The sequence below is a fragment of the Scyliorhinus torazame genome, chromosome 3, assembly GCF_047496885.1.
Source record: "Scyliorhinus torazame isolate Kashiwa2021f chromosome 3, sScyTor2.1, whole genome shotgun sequence".
NCBI lineage: Eukaryota > Metazoa > Chordata > Chondrichthyes > Carcharhiniformes > Scyliorhinidae > Scyliorhinus > Scyliorhinus torazame.
The window spans coordinates 141,473,844-141,493,224 of record NC_092709.1 but is presented as its reverse complement, the minus strand read 5'-3'; the positions used below and the strand labels follow the sequence as shown (position 1 = coordinate 141,493,224).

Below are 19,381 nucleotides of genomic sequence, written 5' to 3'. Positions count from 1 at the left end.
GGGGTCTTCTTTCTTGGGGGATGTCTGGGAGGGGGGGGGGCTCTATTTAGGGAGTCCCTGTGGGGTGTTCTCCCTAGTTAGGGGGACCTTGGGGGAGGTCTCCCTATTTAGGGGGTCTCTTGGGGACCTGCCTCTAGTTAGGGGTATCTGTGGGGTGTTCCTTTAGTTAGGGTGTGCCTGTGGGGGTTCCCAAGTTAGGGGGTTGCTGTGTGAGCCTCCCTAGTTAGGAGGTCTCGGAGTTAAGGGGTCCTTGGGGGAGGGAGTCTCCTTAGTTAGGAAGTCTCTGGGGGAGGATCTCCCTAGTTTGGGGTACCTGGGGGAGGGGGTCTCCCTAGTTAGGGGGTCTCTGTAGGAGGTCTCCCTTGTTATAGGGTGCCTGCGGGATTCTCCCTAGTTAGCGAGTCCCCGTGGGAGTCTCCCTAGTTTAGGGTCCGTGTGAGGGGTCTCCCGTTTTAAGGGGTCACTGTGGGGGTGGGGGGAAGGGGGTCTGACCGAGGAGAGATGGGAAGGGTGTGCGTGGGGGGGGGGCCTTGAATGGGCTTGGGGCAACCCCCTTAAGGAGTTACCCCCTTGGCCCACGAGGGTCCACCGCGTCAGGTTCAAGTTTGGTGAGACCTGTTGTAAATCTCGCCTCCGTGAATCCCGGTCCAGGGGACCGAAGGATCACTCAGGGCCAGAGAATACAGGGCCTGGCCTGCTGCGTGGATACAAATGGGACATGAAGATTAATATCCTCCCACTGGCGGACTGGTGCGAACCTCAAACCCGCCCCCAGTGGGGGTCCGGAGTATAGTGCTCGGTTCAGCATCCGATGCGAACCTCGATTTTGGTTGGATGCCTGATTTTCCAACTGATCGCAATTTGCAATCCCAGTGCCTAGTGACAGTGAATTTAGCCCTACATCTGAAAATTAGTAGAAATTAGTAGAATAGGCATTTGGGGGAAAATTAAGGCATATAGAACAAACTGATTTTCATCAAAAAGGTCAAATTTGTTTAGCCGTGCCCCATTCCTATGTACATAACTGCTCATTATTCAACTGATAAAATCGCAGGACGCAATCAAACTCACTGATGGGCTTCAGGCAAGGCCCATGCTACGAATTGAATAAACTTTGAAAATCCCACATCTCAACTGGGGCAATAATAAAATCACTACAGTTGTCCACAAATGCTCCAGGATTTGGGAAGAGCGCATCAACAATGGCTGCTACTCATAGTTGCTATTTGGTGTCCCATATCACAACACCATGCGTGTGAACAAAACTCAAGGACATGGGATCACGGTGTTCCGCACAGTCAAATTGCCTCTCAGTATTTACTAATAACACTTACAAGACAAATATAATGACAATTACTTAGAGAATGTTACTAGACAACAAACACTGGTCATTTTGATTGCAGCAAAATGAGAGTCAATTGTTTCACAAGCAACAAGAGTAGAAATAGCGAAGCAGAATCATCATTTGGATGTGGTTAATCTCATTATAAGTGCATTAAATTAAAGTCAAGTTAATTTCTCACCTTGTGGATCATGAATCAGGTGAATAGCTGAAAAATTAAATACTTCTGCCTTCTTCTTCTTTTTATGTTTCTATATTAAAGAAAGTAAATTATGGCTTGAAACAGAAAGTCATTAAGTTAATAGCAAGCCTAAAAGTAAAGACCTTTGGAAAGGAACCCATACACAAAGATAATAGACACTTTGGATGCTTATTGCTCTTTAGTAAGCATAAACAACATGCAGTTGAATTATAAAGTTCACATAATTTTCCTTTCTTATTTGATTTAGAAACTTTTAGTAATTATTCAGGCGAGGGATTCCAGGATTGGAAAATCTACCACTTTCCCATTGAGAAGCCTGCGTCAATATTAAGCAGTCAACTCTCTCTTAACAAGATACATTCCCCACCCCACCACCAACCTCAGAAGAGTCACACAGAACTGTGACATTCTCTGCTCCCTAAACTGTACCTCCATGTATCTGAATGTGGCTGCCAAATTAGTGTCAACTTGCAATAAATTATGGACAGTTTTATGCTAAAACACCATCAGGAAATGGGTTGAGACTGACCCAATGCATTTCATGCAAATCCCCCTAATGCTGAGGAACATGAGTTTGGGAAATTGGGTTCAGTTCCATTCCAGACTTGTGAAAGCCAGTGTCCAGCTCAGAGTGCAACTCAATGGCTGGGATTCTGCGCCGTGGCGATGGCAACATGGGCGCAAACTCCCGCAAGAGTCTGAAAGAGAGAATTTGGCCGGCGAGATCTTATTTTCAGATTTTCTCTCTCTTTCTCCCCCCCCCCCCCCACCTCCCCCAAGCCAGTGGCAGAGTGAGGTTCATCACATCCATTATAATGACATTAAAGGGTTTCCCCACCATATGTTTACCCCAACGTTGGGATCTCCCCTCTTCGCTGACATGATGTCACATTGGCAAAGGTTACAACGGGTTTTTAAAAACAGGAGGCAGGGGGAGGGGCCCTGCCAGAGGCACACGTGTACGTATAGTCCCTGGGAGGAGATGGACATGCCTGGGTAGTACCCTGGCACTGCCCCCTGGCAGTTCCAAGGGGGGCTCCTCTGAGACCCTTATATGTGGGGAACGGGATGCTGCCCAAGTGCGTGGGGGAGTCTGTGTGTGTGTGTGTGTGGGGGGGGGAAAAAAAAGAGTCCTGTTTTTTAAAAATCGGATATCGAGGCGTCAGATCTCAGGATTCCCAGGGTTGCTGGCTTTTTCCAGCCCCACACCACCAGCCTGACGGCATGGGTCACGCCTCCATTTTTATTTGCAGACTGCTGCACAATGTGGCGAGAAAGCCAGCTGTGCAGCCAGTGAGCTGCCAGCCAGTTTTTTTGCCTCAGTTAACACTGTGCAAAAAAGAAAAAATTCTGCCCAAAGTGTTTTATGTTCAGTCAATTAAATGGTACTAAAAAAACTTAGAAGTGGCTCACAAGAGGGGAATACGTTGGTGGACAAACTGCTGATTTCACCTGGAAATACGCTAAGTATTGCCGGTGTGGGACTCACACTTGTTTAATAAACTGCATGTTGCCTCCTCCTTTATATAACAAATCTGATTTTAACTGCGGGCATGACTGATTTCCGTAATTATTCAGCAACAGAAATACTTCCCCACTGAGCCAAATTGCTTACTTTTAGGACTTTCAGGGCCTTTTCTAGTTTCTTTTTGTTTTTTGTAGATTTCTTTGACGTTGCATATCTCAGGGTTAAATCTCGTGTCGTTGGTCCTTCATCCTTAAAAGTAAATTGTCCACAAGATTATTTAACAGATGAACCTTGCCTTTACATAGAATTGTACAGAAATGATAACATATATTACAGGCTGATATTTACTTAACCAGTCCATGTTGGTGTTTACCATCCAGGTGCGCAGTAGTCAGAGTCCCACGTGCCGGCCCTATTCCCCGATCCAATTATTACACACAGACATCTAAACACACAAATTAGGAGCTGAGTAGGCCACTCCATCCCTCAAATCTGCTGCCATTCAATAAGATTGAAGCTCATCTGACTAACCGCCACTCCATATTCCTGCTTACCCACGATAACCTTTCATCCCCTTGCTTGTCATGAATCTATCTCGCTCTGCCTTTAAAATATTCAAAGATCCTACTTCCACTGCCTTTTGAGGAAGAGTTCCAAAGACTCAAGGCCCTCTGAAAGGAAAAATCTTTCCTCAGTCTCTCTTAAATGAGCGAGCCCTTATTTGAAAACAGTGACCCATAGTTCCAGATTCTTCCACAAGGGGAAACATCTTCTCTATATCTACTCTGTCAAGACCCCTCTGGACCATAGCAGGTTTCAGTCAAGTCACCTCTTCTAAACTCCACTGGATACAAGCCTAACCTGTCAAACCTTCCTCATAAGAGAACAACCCATTACTGGTATTAGTCTAGTAAACCTTCTCTGAACTGCTTCTAATGCATTTACATCCTTCCTTAAATAAGTACACAGTACTCCAGATGTGATCTCACCAGTGTTCTGTACAACTGAAGCATAAATTCCCCTTGCAATAAACACTAACATTCTATTAGCTTTCCTAATTATTTGCTGTACTTGTATACTAGCCCTTTGCGATTCATGCGCCAGGACACTCAGATCTCTCTGCACCTCAGAGCTCTGCAATCTACCACCATTTAGATAAATGCTTCTTTTCTATTCTTCATGCCAAAATAGATAATTTCACATTTTCCGACACTATATTCCATTTGCCAGATCTTTTCCCATACACTTAACCTATGCCACTTTGTAGTATCCTTACGTTCCCTTCATAACTTACTATCCCATCTTTGTGTTGTCATCAAATTTGCAACCATATCGTCTGTCCCTTCATCAAAGACATTTACATAAATTGTAAAAAGTTGCGGCCCCAGCACTGATCCCTGTGGCACACCACTTGTTTCATTCTGCCAGCCAGAAAAAGATCCATTTATATCTACCCTCTGTTTCCTGTTAGCCAGTCAATCTTCTATCCATATCAAAGAGGGCAGCACGGTAGCGCAGTGGTTAGCACTGCTGCCTACAGCGCTGTGGACCCGGGGTTCGATCCCTGCCCAGAATGACTGTCCGTGCGGAGTTTGCACATTCTACACGTGTCTGCGTAGGGTTCACCCCCCACAACGCAAAGATGTGCAGGTTTGGTGGATTGGCCACGTTAAATTGCCCCTTAACTGGAAAAAATAATTGGGTATTCTAAATTTATCTTTTAAAAAATCTCTTCTATCCATACCAATATGTTACCCCCTACTCCATGAGTTTTTATTTTCTGCAATAACCTTTGACGTGGCACCTTATCAAATGCTTTCTAGAAATCTATGTATAATATATCCACCAGTTCCCCTTTATCCACAGCAGAGGTGACTCCTTCAAAGAACTCCAAGAAATTGGTTCAACATGAGTTCCCTTTCACAAAGCCATGTTGACTCTTCCTGATTGCCTTAAACTTTCCTAAATGCCCTGCTATAACATATTTAATAATAGTTTCTAACTTTTTCCCCTATGACAGATGAAAAGCCAATTGGTTCACTAATGTCCCTTTAGGGAAGGAAATCTGCCTTCCTTACTTGGTCTGGCCTACATGTGACTTCAAACCCACAGCAGTTGGTTGCATCTTAAAATCTTAAATGGAAGGGAAAGTCAGGGAACCAAGAGGTGAAGTAATCAGTGGGAAGCGTAGCTGCTTAGGTATACAAAAAAGCACGAAAAGACAAAACTCAGGAGAGATTACGATAGTCCCCATCCCACAAAATATGACAGTGTATGGAAAGGCCCAGTAAACCAAGGTCCACCACACTAAGAAAACAAAAAGGGACGGTCAATAGAGAATTAAAGGTGCTATATTTAAATGCGCGCAGTGTATGGAACAAGGTAGATGAGCTTGTGGCCCAGATTGTGACTGGCAGGTATGATGTGGTAGGCATCACAGAGACATGGTTGCAGGGGGTTCAGGACTGGCATTTAAACATCCAGGGATTCACAACCTATCGAAAAGACAGGGAGGTGGGCAGAGGGGGCGGGGTTGCCTTGTGAATGAGGAATGAAATTAAATCAATAGCACTAAATGACATAGGGTCAGATGATGTGGAGTCTGTGTGGGGAGAGTTGAGGAACCACAAAGGCAAAAAAACCATAATGGGAGTTATGTACAGGCCTCCTAACAGTGGCCAGGACCGGGGGCACAAAATGCACCACGAAATAGAAAGTGCATGTCAGAAAGGCAAGGTCACAGTGATCATGGGGGACTTCAATATGTAGGTGGACTGGGTAAATAATGCTGCCAGTGGACCCAAGGAAAGGGAATTCATTGAACGTTTACAGGAGGGTTTTTTGGAACAGCTTGTGATGGAGCCCACGAGGGAACAGGCCATTCTGGACTTAGTGTTATGTAATGAGCCAGACTTGATTAAAGATCTTAAAGTAAGGGAGCACTTAGGAGGCAGTGATCATAATATGGTAGAATTCAATCTCCAATTTGAAAGAAAGAAGGTAGAATCAGATGTAAAGGTGTGACAGTTAAATAAAGGTAACTACAGGGGCATGAGGGAGGAACTGACGAAAATCGACTGGGTGCAGAGCCTAGTGGGAAAGACAATAGAACAGCAATGGCAGGAGTTTCTGGGAGTAACTGAGGACATAGTACAGAGGTTCATCCCAAAGAAAAGAAAGGTTATCAGAGGGGGGATTAGGCAGCCATGGCTGACAAAGGAAGTTACGGAATGCATCAAAGCAAAAGAGAAAGCCTATAATGTGGCAAAGAGTAGTGGGAAGTCAGAAGATTGGGAAGGCTACAAAAACAAACAGGATAACAAAGAGAGAAATAAGGAAAGAGAGGATCAAATATGAAGGTAGGCTAGCCAGTAACATTAGGAATGATAGTAAAAGTTTCTTTAAATACATTAAAAACAAACGGGAGGCAAAAGTTGACATTGGGCCGCTCCAAAATGACGCTGGTAATTTTGTGATGGGAGACAAGGAAATAGCTGAGGAACTAAATAAGTACTTTGCGTCAGTCTTCACAGTAGAAGACATGAGTAATATCCCAACAATTCCGGAGAGTCAGGGGGCAGAGTTGAATATGGTAGCCATCACAAAGGAGAAAGTGCTAGAGAAACTAAGAGGTCTAAATATTGATAAATCTCCGGGCCCAGATGGACTACATCCTAGAGTTCTAAAGGAGCTAGCTGAAGAAATAGTGGAGGCGTTAGTTATGATCTTTCAAAAGTCACTGGAGTCAGGGAAAGTCCCAGAGGATTGGAAAATCGCTGTTGTAACCCCCCTGTTCAAGAAGGGAACAAGGAAAAAGATGGAAAATTATAGGCCAATTAGCCTAACCTCGGTTGTTGGCAAGATTCTAGAATCCATTGTAAAGGATGAGATTTCTAAATTCTTGGAAGTGCAGGGTCAGATTAGGACAAGTCAACATGGATTTAGTAAGGGGAGGTCGTGCCTGACAAACCTGTTCTTTGAAGAGATAACAAATAGGTTAGACCAAGGAGAGCCAATGGATGTTATCTATCTTGACTTCCAAAAGGCCTTTGATAAGGTGCCTCACGGGAGACTGCTGAGTAAAATAAGGGCCCATGGTATTCGAGGCAAGGTACTAACATGGATTGACGATTGGCTGTCAGGCAGAAGGCAGAGAGTTGGGATAAAAGGTTCTTTTTCGGAATGGCAACCGGTGACGAGTGGTGTCCCGCAGGGTTCAGTGTTGGGGCCACAGCTGTTCTCTTTATATATTAACGATCTAGATGACGGGACTGGGGGCATTCTGGCTAAGTTTGCCGATGATACGAAGATAGGTGGAGGGGCAGGTAGTATGGAGGAGGTGGGGAGGCTGCAGAAAGATTTAGACAGTTTAGGAGAGTGGTACAAGAAATGGCTGATGAAATTCAACGTGGGCAAGTGCGAGGTCTTGCACTTTGGAAAAAAGAATAGAGGCATGAACTATTTGCTAAACGGTGACAAAATTCATAATGCTGAAGTGCAAAGGGACTTGGGAGTCCTAGTCCAGGATTCTCTAAAGGTAAACTTGCAGGTTGAGTCCGTAATTAAGAAAGCAAATGCAATGTTGTCATTCATCTCAAGAGGCTTGGAATATAAAAGCAGGGATGTACTTCTGAAGCTTTATAAAGCATTAGTTAGGTCCCATTTAGAATACTGTGAGCAATTTTGGGCCCCACACCTCAGGAAGGACATACTGGCACTGGAGCGGGTCCAGCGGAGATTCACACGGATGATCCCAGGAATGGTAGGCCTAACATACGATGAACGTCTGAGGATCCTGGGATTATATTCATTGGAGTTTAGGAGGTTGAGGGGAGATCTAATAGAAACTTACAAGATCATGAATGGCTTAGATAGGGTGGATGTAGGGAAGTTGTTTCCATTAGCAGGGGAGACTAGGACCCGGGGGCACAGCCTTAGAATAAAAGGGAGTCACTTTAGAACAGAGATGAGGAGAAATTTCTTCAGCCAGAGAGTGGTGGGTCTGTGGAATTCATTGCCACAGAGGGCGGTGGAGGCCGGGACGTTGAGTGTCTTTAAGACAGAAGTTGATAAATTCTTGATTTCTCGAGGAATTAAGGGCTATGGAGAGAGAGCGGGTAAATGGAGTTGAAATCAGCCATGATTGAATGGTGGAGTGGACTCGATGGGCCGAATGGCCTTACTTCCACTCCTATGTCTTATGGTCTTCTATGGTCTAGCAAGCCACTTAGTTGAACAAATAATGGCCCATCCAATGACGCTCACATCCCATGAATAAAAAAAAAACAATACTTCTGATTTTGGTGTTAATTTTAATGTCTTTTAACTGGAACTTCTGAATCTTTCTGCTCTTCCACATCATCGTCCTTTGGTCTTATACTTCCTATTTTATCATTGTCTGCATACTAAAGCGCCACACCCTCTCAACCTATGTCCAAATCTCACACACATTAAGAAGTAGTTCCAGATTCACATCCTATCAACTGTCCTTAATGTCTCATCTCGGTTTCAAGAATATTATTAGACGTACCTCAGAATCCGAATCGCTATTATTTTTCTCATCTTCGTCTTTACCCAGAAAGAATTTCAGAGCACCAACCAAAATCTGAATTGGTAAAAACAGAAATCTTTCTGAATTACAAAGCTACGGTGACAATATGAAATATAAAACGCTGACGTTTATAACCATCATACAGCAGTTTGTTTCCATAAAAGAGTCACCACTCAAAAGGCCAGAACAAAGGTACTAGAGTTTGGAACACAAACTTAACACCTACTATGATCAAGTTCTGGAATGCAAAGCATAAATGAATGAGTAAAGTGGGGCTAGTGGGATCCAGTCAGAAAAATAATCAAACACGAGGTGCTCTGAAAATTAACAGCAAAAATTAACAGAAAGAAGACTGCTCAAGATCAAAAGAATTAAGAAACATAAAATAATTGAAAAATGGCAAGACAGACCCACAGTCAAATAAGGAAGAAAAGAAAAAGTATTAGCCAACCAGCAAAAATCTAACATCACTGAATAAAAGGATTCAACACAATAGACATTGCACCCTAGATGGCACTGTTGTGGTCCATTTCAGGGCTCAAAATCTATTGGTCGATTCACCAACATTGGAAGTTGGTACAAGAAAAATTAAAAGTAACTGTTGTGTTTTTAAAAAGTTTTACTCTCTACTCTTTGCCCAGCTGTATGGGACAATGTTTTTTGGACCAGTCCTCCCAAGTACATATAAAATATTTTCATAGATCTGGGGCTGGATTCTCCAAAATTGGGGTGATGTCCCCACTCCAGTGTAAAAACGCTGGCGTTTCACTCTTGACTTTTCTTTTAAAAAGTCAAGAGGTATTCTCCTACCTGCAGGGGCCTGGAGTGCTTCTCGCAGGTCTGGCTGCGGATACAGGCCCCCGCACTTCCGGTCGGGAGTCTGTGCATGCGCACGGCAGCGGCCGCGACAAACGCAATGGCGGACTCAGTCAGCGAACCGACATCGAAAATGTAGGCCAAACTCGATTTTGGCGTGGGACTGCGGAGAATCCAGCCCCTGATATTCAGTCTGCCCTCACTGCAGGTAATCAAAAATGTTACTTACCTGGTCAGAGTCACAGAATAATTGTTTTTCTTTTTAAAAATAAATTTAGAATACCCAATTAATATTTTCCAATTAAGGGGCAATTTAGCGTGACCAATCCACCTAGCATGCACATCATTGTGTTGTGGGGGTGAAACCCATGCAAACGCGGGAAGAATGTTCAAACTCGACACAGGCAGTGACCCAGAGCCGGGATCAAACCTGGGACCTTGGCGCCGTGAGGCAGCAATGCTAACCGCTGTGCCACCGTGCTGACCCTTGACATCAGAATAAATAAAGTTATTTCTCTCGTTCAGCTACCAGCCCTGCCCAATTTCTGAGAAACAGGAGTACAGGAAGTGTCTCCAGCTGCAGCGCCTGGGAGCTCGAGCTTCGGAGCTGGAGCAGCATCTGGGGATGCTGTGGAGCATCCGCAAGGCAGAGAATATCATGGATAGCAGGCGTAGAGAGGTGGGCACACCGCAAGTTCAGACTCAACAGGCAGGAAGGGAATGGGATACCACTGGGCAGAGCAAGAGGGCTAGGCAGGCAGTGCAGGAATCTCCTGTGGCTATGTTTCTGCAAAACATATTGCATTTTGGATAATTTGGGGGGGGGGGAATGGCCTCTCAGAGGAAAGCAGCAACCAAGTCTGTGGTACCAGAGGAGGAAATGGACAAAGCAAACTATAGTGGTGGGGAATTCAAGTGAGAATAGCTGACAGGCGTTTCTGTGCCGCGAGCATGACTCCAGAATAGTATGTTGCCTCCTTGGTGTCAGGGCCAATTATGTCATAGAGCGGCTACAGGGCATTCTGAAATGGAAGGGTGATCAACCAGAGGTCATAGTACACACTGGAATAAATGACATAGATAGAAAGAGGGATGAGGTCCTGCAATGTGAATTCAGGTTGTTAGGCAGAAGGTTAAAAAACAGGACCTCAAATGTTGTGATATTGGATTACTTCCTGTGCCATGGGCGAGTTTTGGGGGCCGGTTTAGCTCAGTGGGTGGGACAGGTTTGTGTTGCAGAACAAGGCCAGCAACACAGGATCAATTCCCGTATCGGCTGAAGTTACTCATGAAGGCCCTGCCTTCTCAATCTTGCCCTTGCCCGAGGTGTGGTGATCCTCACGTCAAACCGCCATCAATCAGCTCTCCCCCTCAAAAGGGGAAAGCAGCCTATGGTCATCTGGCACTATGGCAACTTTACCTTACCTTGTAAAAATAGGATAGGTCAGATAAATGTGTGCCTGGAGGGATGGTGTAGGAGGGAGAGATTGATCTTTGGGATTGTTTCTGGGGCAGATGGGACCTGAATAAGTGGGATGGGTTGAACTTAAATTGGAGGGGGACAAATATCCTAGCAAGGAGCTTTGTTCATGCTACTAGACAGGGTTTAAACTAATTTGGAAGGGAGATGGGATCAAAGTAACAGTACAGAAGATGGAGTCAAATATAGAGGATAAACCAGGCAAGTCCAGTGGGCAGAGCAGACAGGGGTATGATAAGGCACATGGGAGGATTCATACAATTTACAGTGCAGAAGGAGGCCAACGGCCCATCAGGTTTGCACCGGTCCTTGGAATGAGCACCCAACGTAAGCCCACGCCTCCACCCTTTGGCGGTAACCAAGTAACCCCACCTTACCTTTTGGACACTAAGGGGCAATTTAGCACGGCCAATCTACCTAACCTGCACATTTTTGGACTGTGGGAGGAAAGCGGAGCACCTGGAGGAAACCCATGCAGACACGGGGAGAAAGTGCAAGTGCCACGTAGAGTCACTTGAGGTTGGAATTAATCCCGGGTGCCTGGAGTTTTGAGACAGCAGTGCTAACCACTGTGCCACTGTAGGTAAACTGCATTTATTTCAATGCAAGGAGCTTGACGGGTAAGACTGATGAACTCAAAGAGTGTTGATCAGCACATGGAATTGTGACATTATAGTAATAAGAAACTTGGGTTGAAAGAAGGCCAGGACTGGCAGCTGAACGTCCCAGGGTATAGAGGTTTCAGGCGTGATAGAGGGGTAGGTAAAAGAGGAGGAGGCAGCGCATTATTAATTAGGTAGAACATTAGTAGTACTCCGATATCTTAGGCAGGCTTCTCTGAGCTTCCGTGCCAAAATCACGCTCGGCGCGGGGGCGGAGAATGGGCATCAGACCCGAGATCGGGTCCGACTCCACTCCCGCGATTTTCCAGTCCTCGGAGAATCACCGCCAATCGGGCGCGCGCGTTTGACACAGCGCCAGTCGGGGGCCATTGGAAAAGGCACCCACACGAATCTCCAAGTGCAGCTGGGCCGAGTTCCCGCTGGTGTAGTTCTCTCATGGTTCCACGAGGTGGGCACTCGGCGTGGCGGCTGCAGACTCAGTCCGCGGCAGCCCTGGTGGGGGGGGGGCAGGGGCATCATTCACCCGGGGGGGGGGGGGGGTGCTACTCCAGAACGGCCAGGCTTTCGATCGGGGGCCATCGATCCGCAGGCGGGCGCCATCTGGGGGGGCCTATCTTCTTGGTGCCGGTCCACGATGTGGGCCAGCCATGTTGCGCGGGGCAGTCGACACAGGCCGCCACCGTGCGCATGCGCAGACCCCCGACCAGAAGTGTGGGGCCCCATATTCGCAGCCGGAGCTGCGAGGACCACTCTGGGGCCCTGCTAGCCCCCTGCAAATCGCAGAATCACACTGGACTTACTCCTGGTAAGTCCAGAGTGATTCGCGCGCGTTCGTTTGTGGGCGTGGGGACATAGCCCCATTGTTGGAGAAACCCGCCCGATATCTTAGTAGGTTGCTCACATGAAGTCATTTGGGTAGAACTTAGTAACAAAAAGAGGGCGATCACATTGCTGGGAATGTACTATCGGCCGCCAGTCAAGGAGAGATAGAAGGGCAGATATGTAGGCAAATATCTGAGAATTGTTAGAAAGAACAGGTAATAATAGTAGGGGATTTCAACTTCCCCAATATTAACTGGGATAGTCATAGTGTGAAAGGCTTAGAGGCGGCAGAATTCTTAAAATGCATCCAGGAGAGCTTTTTATGCCAGTTTGTAGAAAGTCCAAAAAGGGAGGGGGTGGTGCTGAATCTAGTTTTAGGGAATGAAGCCGGGCATCTGGACGAAGTTTCAGTGGGGGAGCATTTTGGAAACAGTGACCATAACTCAGTAGAATTTAAGTTAGTTATTCAAAGGGGCAACGGTAGACCGGAAATTAACATTTTTAATTGGGGGGGGGGCAATCTTAACAAAATAAGACAGGTTCTGTCAAACGTTAACTGGGAGAAGCTGTTTGTAGGAAAATCTACATCAGAGCAATGGGATTCATTCAAAATGGAAGTAGAGTACAGGGCCAACATGTTCTCATTATAGTGAAGGGTGGGAGCAATAAGCCTGAGGTCCCTAGGTGTCAAGGGCTATCCAGGGTTCGATAAGGAAAAAAAAGGGAGGCTTATGGCAGATACCAAGGGTTCAAAACAACATAAGCCCAAGAGGAATATAGAAAGTGCGGGGGTTAATTAGGAAAGAAATTAAAAGAGCGAAGAGGGGGCATGAAAAAGCATTGGTGGGTAAAATAAAGGGAAATTCAACTGTGTTTTCGAAGTATATTAAGGGCAGGAGGTTGACCAGGGCAAGAGTAGGACCCATTAGGGACCAACAGCGTGGCATGGTAGCACAGTGGTTAGCACAATTGCTTCACAGCTCCAGTGTCCCAGGTTCGATTCTCGGCTTGGGTCACTGTCTGAGCGGAGTCTGCACATTCTCCCAGTGTTTGCTCCAGGTGCTCCGGTTTCCTCCCGAAGTCCAAAGATGTGCAGGTTAGGTGCATTGGCCATGCTAAATTGCCCTTAGGTTAGGTGGGGTTACTGGGTTATGGGTTAGGATGGAGGTGTGGATTTAGGTAGGGTGCACTTTCCAAGGACCGGTGCAGACTCGATAGGCCAAATGGCCTCCTTCTGCACTGTAAATTCTATGATCTATGAACATGCCAATTTGTGTGTGGAACAGGAAGATATTGGTGAGGTTATCAATGAGTATTTTACATCTGTGTTCAGTAAGGAGAAGGATGATGTAGGTACAGAAATCAGGGAGGCACATTGTGATTTACCTGAACGACTTAACATTGAGAGGAAGGAGGGATTAACAGTTTTAACAGGCCTAAAAGTGGATAAATCCCAGGGCCAGATGAGATGCATCCCAGGTTGCTGTGGGAGGCAAGGGAGGAGATTGCAGCGGCTCTGACAAAATAATTCAAATCTTCTTGAGCCAGAGGAGAGGTGCTAGAGGACTGGAGGTCAGCTAATAATACTGTTATTATTCAAGAAGGGAAGTAGGGAAAAATCAGGAAATTACAGACCAGTGAGTCTAACATCTGTGGTAGGGAAACTACTGGAAAAAAATTCTGAGGGTCAAAATTAATCTCCACTTGGAGAGGCAAGAATTAATCATGGAAAAGTCAGCATGGTTTTGTCAAAAGGAGATCATGTCTTACAAATTTGATTGAATTTTTTGAGGAGGTGACGGTGTATAGTTGAGGTAGTGCTGTTGATGTACTCTACAATCTACATGGACTACTACACCCTTCAACCAGACAAAATCGAAGTCCTCAGCAGAGGGCTCAATTTCTGCACCACCACCAAAATGGACCCCATCTGTCTCGCGGCAGACACGGAGGAATTCATCAGGCGAATGAGGCTCCGGGAATTCATCCACAGACCCCAGGAGGCCAACGGCGAACCCAAGCAGACTACCAATGAACCGGAACAGCAGACAGAGAGATCTGCGGTGCGGCAACCGAAGAGGAAAGAGTCGAATTGGAACCCTCCGGAAGGCCGCTCAAGCTTCAGGAGTCGCGTCAATGCCGGATTCATCAGTCGCATTCACAAGACAGCCCCGAAGGTCACCCAAGCACAATGCAATGCCATCCGCGCTCTCAAGACCAACCGCAGCATCGTCATCAAACCAGCAGACAAAGGAGGGGCCACTGTCATACTGAACAGAACGGACTACTGCAAAGAAGTATACCAACAACTCAACAACCAAGAACACTACAGACAGTTACCTGCAGATCCGACCAAGGAACACATCCGCCAACTCAACAGACTAATCAAGACCTTGGATCCAGATCTTCAGAGCACCCTACGTGCTCTCAGCTCACACTGGAGATCTCTACTGCCTCCCGAAAATACACAAGGCCAACACACCAGGCCGTCCTATCGTTTCAAGCAATGGGACCCTGTGTGAGAGCCTCTCTGGCTACATCGAGGGCATCTTGAACCCCATCGTACAAGGTATGCCAAGCTTCTGTCGCGACACGACGGACGTCCTACAGAAACTCAGCACCCATGGACCAGTTGAACCAGGAACATTCCTCGTCACAATGGACGTCTCGGCACTCTACACCAACATCCCCCATGACGACGGCATTGCTGCAACAGCCTCAACACCGACAACTGCCAATCTCCAGACGCAATTCTGCAACTCATCCGCTTCATTCTGGATCACAATGTCTTCACCTTCGACAACAAGTTCTTCATCCAGACACATGGAACAGCCATGGGGACCAAATTCACACCCCAATACGCCAACATCTTCATGCACAAGTTTGAACAAGACCTACTCACCACACAGTACCCTCAACCGACGTTATACACCAGATACATCGATGACATTTTTTTCCTTTGGACCCACGGCGAAGAATCACTGAAACGACTACACGATGACATCAATAAGTTCCATACAATCATCAGACTCACCATGGACTACTCTCCAAAATCAGTTGCATTCTTGGACATACTCGTCTCCATCAAGGATGGTCACCACAGCACTGCGCTTTACCGCAAGGCCACGGATAACCTCACAATGCTCCACTTCTCCAGCTTCCACCCGAAACACATTAAAGAAGCCATCCCCTGTGGACAAGCTCTCCGTATACACAGGATCTGCTCAGATGAGGAGGGGCGTATCAGGCATCTATAGACGTTGAAAGATGCCCTCTTACGAACGGGATATGGCGCTCGACTCATCGATCGACAGTTCCAACGCGCCACAGCAAAAAACCGCACCGACCTCCTCAGAAGACAAACACGGGACACAACCGACAGAATACCCTTTGTCGTCCAGTACTTTCCCGGAGCGGAGAAACTACGACATCTTCTTCACAGCCTTCAACACGTCATTGATGAAGATGAACATCTTGCCAAGGTCATCCCCACACCCCCACTACTTGCCTTCAAACAACCGCACAACCTCAAACCATTGTTTGCAGCAAACTACCCAGCCTTCAGAACAGTGACCACGACACCACACACCCTGCCATGGCAATCTCTGCAAGACATGCCAGATCATCGACATGGATACCACCATTACACGTGAGAACACCACCCACCAGGTACACGGTACATACTCGTGCGACTCGGCCAACGTTGTTTACCTCATACGCTGCAGGAAAGGATGTCCCGAAGCGTGGTACATTGGCGAGACCATGCAGACGCTGCGACAACGAATGAACGGACATCGCTCGACAATCACCAGACAGGAATGTTCCCTTCCAGTTGGGGAACACTTCAGCAGTTAAAAGCATTCAGCCTCTGATCTCCGGGTAAGCGTTCTCCAAGGCGGCCTTCAGGACGCGCGACAACACAGAATCGCCGAGCAGAAACTTATAGCCAAGTTCCGCACACATGAGTGCGGCCTCAACCGGGACCTGGGATTCATGTCGCATTACATTCATCCCCCACCATCTGGCCTGCGAAATGCTACCAACTGTCCTGGCTTGACGCAATTCACACCTCTTTAACCTGGGGTTACCCCATCTCTGGATCTGTAAAGATTTAATCACCTGCTAATGCTCGCATTCCAAGCATTGTCTGGCATCTTTGACTTTGTCTATATATATGTTTCTGGAACATACCTCTTCATTCACCTGAGGAAGGAGCAGCACTCCGAAAGCTAGTGATTCGAAACAAACCTGTTGGACTTTAACCTGGTGTTGTAAGACTTCTTACTGTACATGGACTTTAGCAAGGCTTTTGACAAGGTCCCACATAGAGTCATAGTCATAGAGGATTACAACATGGAAACAGACCCTTCTGCCCAGCTTTTCCAAGCCATCCAGTTTTTATCACTAAGCGAGTACCAATTGCCCGCATTTGGCCCATATCTTTCTGTACCCATATGATTGTTTTTTGTTTTAAAAAATATATATTTTATTAAAGTTTTTCGATCAACCAAGAATTTTCCATTTTTACACCTTTGTAACAATATATACATTGATCGTTTTTAAAATAATATATTAACTAACGGCAAGTGCCAACACAAATAAAAAACGAAAAGAAATAGTAACATTGAGAAGATAACTATGAACAACAAATATGTAACAACACACAAAAAAACCCCAAAGACCCGAATGCACCCTCCCCCCTCCCCCCTGGGTTGCTGCTGTTGTCTTTCCTATTTTCCCTTATCGCTCTGCGAGATAGTTGAGGAACGGTTGCCACCGCCTGGAGAACCCCTGAGCCGAACCTCTTAGTGCGTACTTTATCCGCTCCAATTTTATAAACCCTGCCATATCGTTTATCCAGGCCTCCACGCCCGGGGGTTTAGCTTCTTTCCACATAAGTAGAATCCTTCGCCGGGCTACTAGGGACGCAAAGGCCAGAACATCGGCCTCCCTCGCCTCCTGCACTCCCGGCTCATCTGCAACCCCGAATATAGCCAACCCCCAGTTTGGTTCGACCCGGACCCCCACCACCTTTGAAATCACTTTTGCCACACCCACCCAGAACCCGTGCAATACCGGAAATGACCAAAACATGTGGGTGTGGTTCGCAGGGCTTCCCGCGCACCTCCCGCACCTATCCTCCACCCCAAAAACCCTGCTCAATCTTGCTCCCGTCATATGCGCTGTGTAGTACCTTGAATTGGATCAGGCTGAGCCTGGCACACGAGGACGAGGAATTTACCTTACTTAGGGCATCTGCCCACAGCCCCTCCTCAATCTCTTCCCCCAGCTCCTCCTCCCATTTCCCTTTCAGTTCCTCTATCATCGTCTCTCCCTCGTCTCTCATTTCCCTGTATATATCGGACACCTTACCATCACCCACCCATGCCCCCGAAATCACTCTGTCCTGGATCCCTTGCGCCGGGAGCTGCGGAAATTCCCTCACCTGTTGCCTCACAAATGCCCTCACTTGCATATAACGAAATGCATTCCCAGGTGGCAACCCGTATTTTTCTGTCAGTGCTCCCAGACTCGCGAACGTCCCGTCCAAGAACAAGTCCTTCAGTTGTGCAATTCCTGATCGCTGCCAAGATTGAAATCCCCCGTCTATCCTTCCCGGGATGAACCTGTGGTTGTTCCTTATCGGGGACCACACTGAGGCCCCCGTCACTCCCCTATGTCGTCTCCACTGCCCCCAAATCTTTAGAGTCGCCACCACCACTGGGTTTGTGGTGTACCTTTTCGGGGAGAACGGCAGCCAGTGCTTTTAAGTTAGTTCCCCTACAGGACGCCATCTCCAGCCTTTTCCACGCCGCTCCTTCTTCTTCCCTCATCCACTTGCATATCATAGACACGTTAGCGGCCCAATAATAATCACTCAGACTCGGCAGTGCCAGTCCCCCTCTATCTCTACTGCGCTGCAGGAACCCCCTATTTACCCTTGGGGTCTTTCCGGCCCACACAAAGCTCATGATGCTCCTGTCCACCTTCTTAAAAAAGAAGGTCTTTGTAATCAGTGTGGGGAGGCACTGAAACACAAAAAGAAACCTCGGGAGGACCACCATTTTAACCGCCTGCACCCTGCCCGCCAATGACAGGGGCACCATATCCCATCTCTTAAAGTCCTCCTCCATCTGCACTACCAGTCGTGTCAAGTTAAGTTTATGCAAGGTTCCCCAGTCCCTGGCCACCTGGATCCCTAAATACCGGAAATCTCTTGTTACCCTCCTCAGCGGCAGCTCGTCTATTCCCCTGCCCTGTTCCCCGGGGTGCATCACAAACAGTTCACTCTTCTCCATATTCAGTTTGTATCCCGAAAACTCTCCAAACTCCGAGTGTCTGCATTATCTCAGGCATCCCTTCCACTGGGTCCGCGACATATAACAGCAGATCATCCGCGTATAATGACACCCGATGTTCTTCTCCTCCTCTAAGTACCCCTCTCCACTTCTTAGAGCCCCTCAGCGCTATGGCCAATGGCTCAACTGCCAACGCAAACAGTAACGGGGACAGGGGGCACCCCTGTCTTGTGCCCCTATATAGTCGGATGTAGTCAGATCGTTGCCTGTTCGTAATCACACTTGCCACCGGGGCCCCGTATAGGAGCCAAACCCATCTAATGAACCCCTCGCCAAATCCAAATCTCTTCAGTATCTCCCACAAGTAGTCCCACTCCACTCTATCAAATGCCTTCTCTGCATCCATAGCCACCACTATCTCCGCCTCCCCCTCCGGTGGGGGCATCATCATCACCCCCAACAACCTCCGTATATTGGTATTCAATTGCCTCCCTTTAACAAATCCTGTTTGGTCACCATGCACCACCCCAGGGACACAGTCCTCTATCCTTGTCGCCATCACTTTGGCCAATAACTTGGCATCTACGTTTAGGAGGGAGATGGGCCTGTATGACCCGCGCTGCAGCGGGTCTTTGTCTCTTTTCAGGATCAGCGATATCGTCGCCTCCGACATCGTCGGGGGTAGTGTCCCCCTTTCCTTAGCCTCATTGAAGGTTCTCGTCAGGAGTGGGGCCAGCAGGTCCACATATTTCCTATAGAATTCCACCGGGAACCCATC

General features: G+C 47.1%; 1 protein-coding gene across 1 annotated transcript in view; it reads right to left on the bottom strand.

The window, feature by feature from the left end:
- The window catches only part of sdad1 (SDA1 domain containing 1), a 113,081-nt gene that overhangs the window by 60,439 nt on the left and 33,261 nt on the right, over positions 1 to 19,381 (bottom strand). The window contains exons 7-9 of the mRNA XM_072496304.1: positions 8,543 to 8,617; positions 3,160 to 3,261; positions 1,524 to 1,593 (exon numbers count right to left, since the gene is read on the bottom strand). Coding sequence (XP_072352405.1) covers positions 1,524 to 1,593; positions 3,160 to 3,261; positions 8,543 to 8,617 — 247 coding nt within the window. The remainder of the gene's footprint in view (positions 1 to 1,523; positions 1,594 to 3,159; positions 3,262 to 8,542; positions 8,618 to 19,381) is intronic.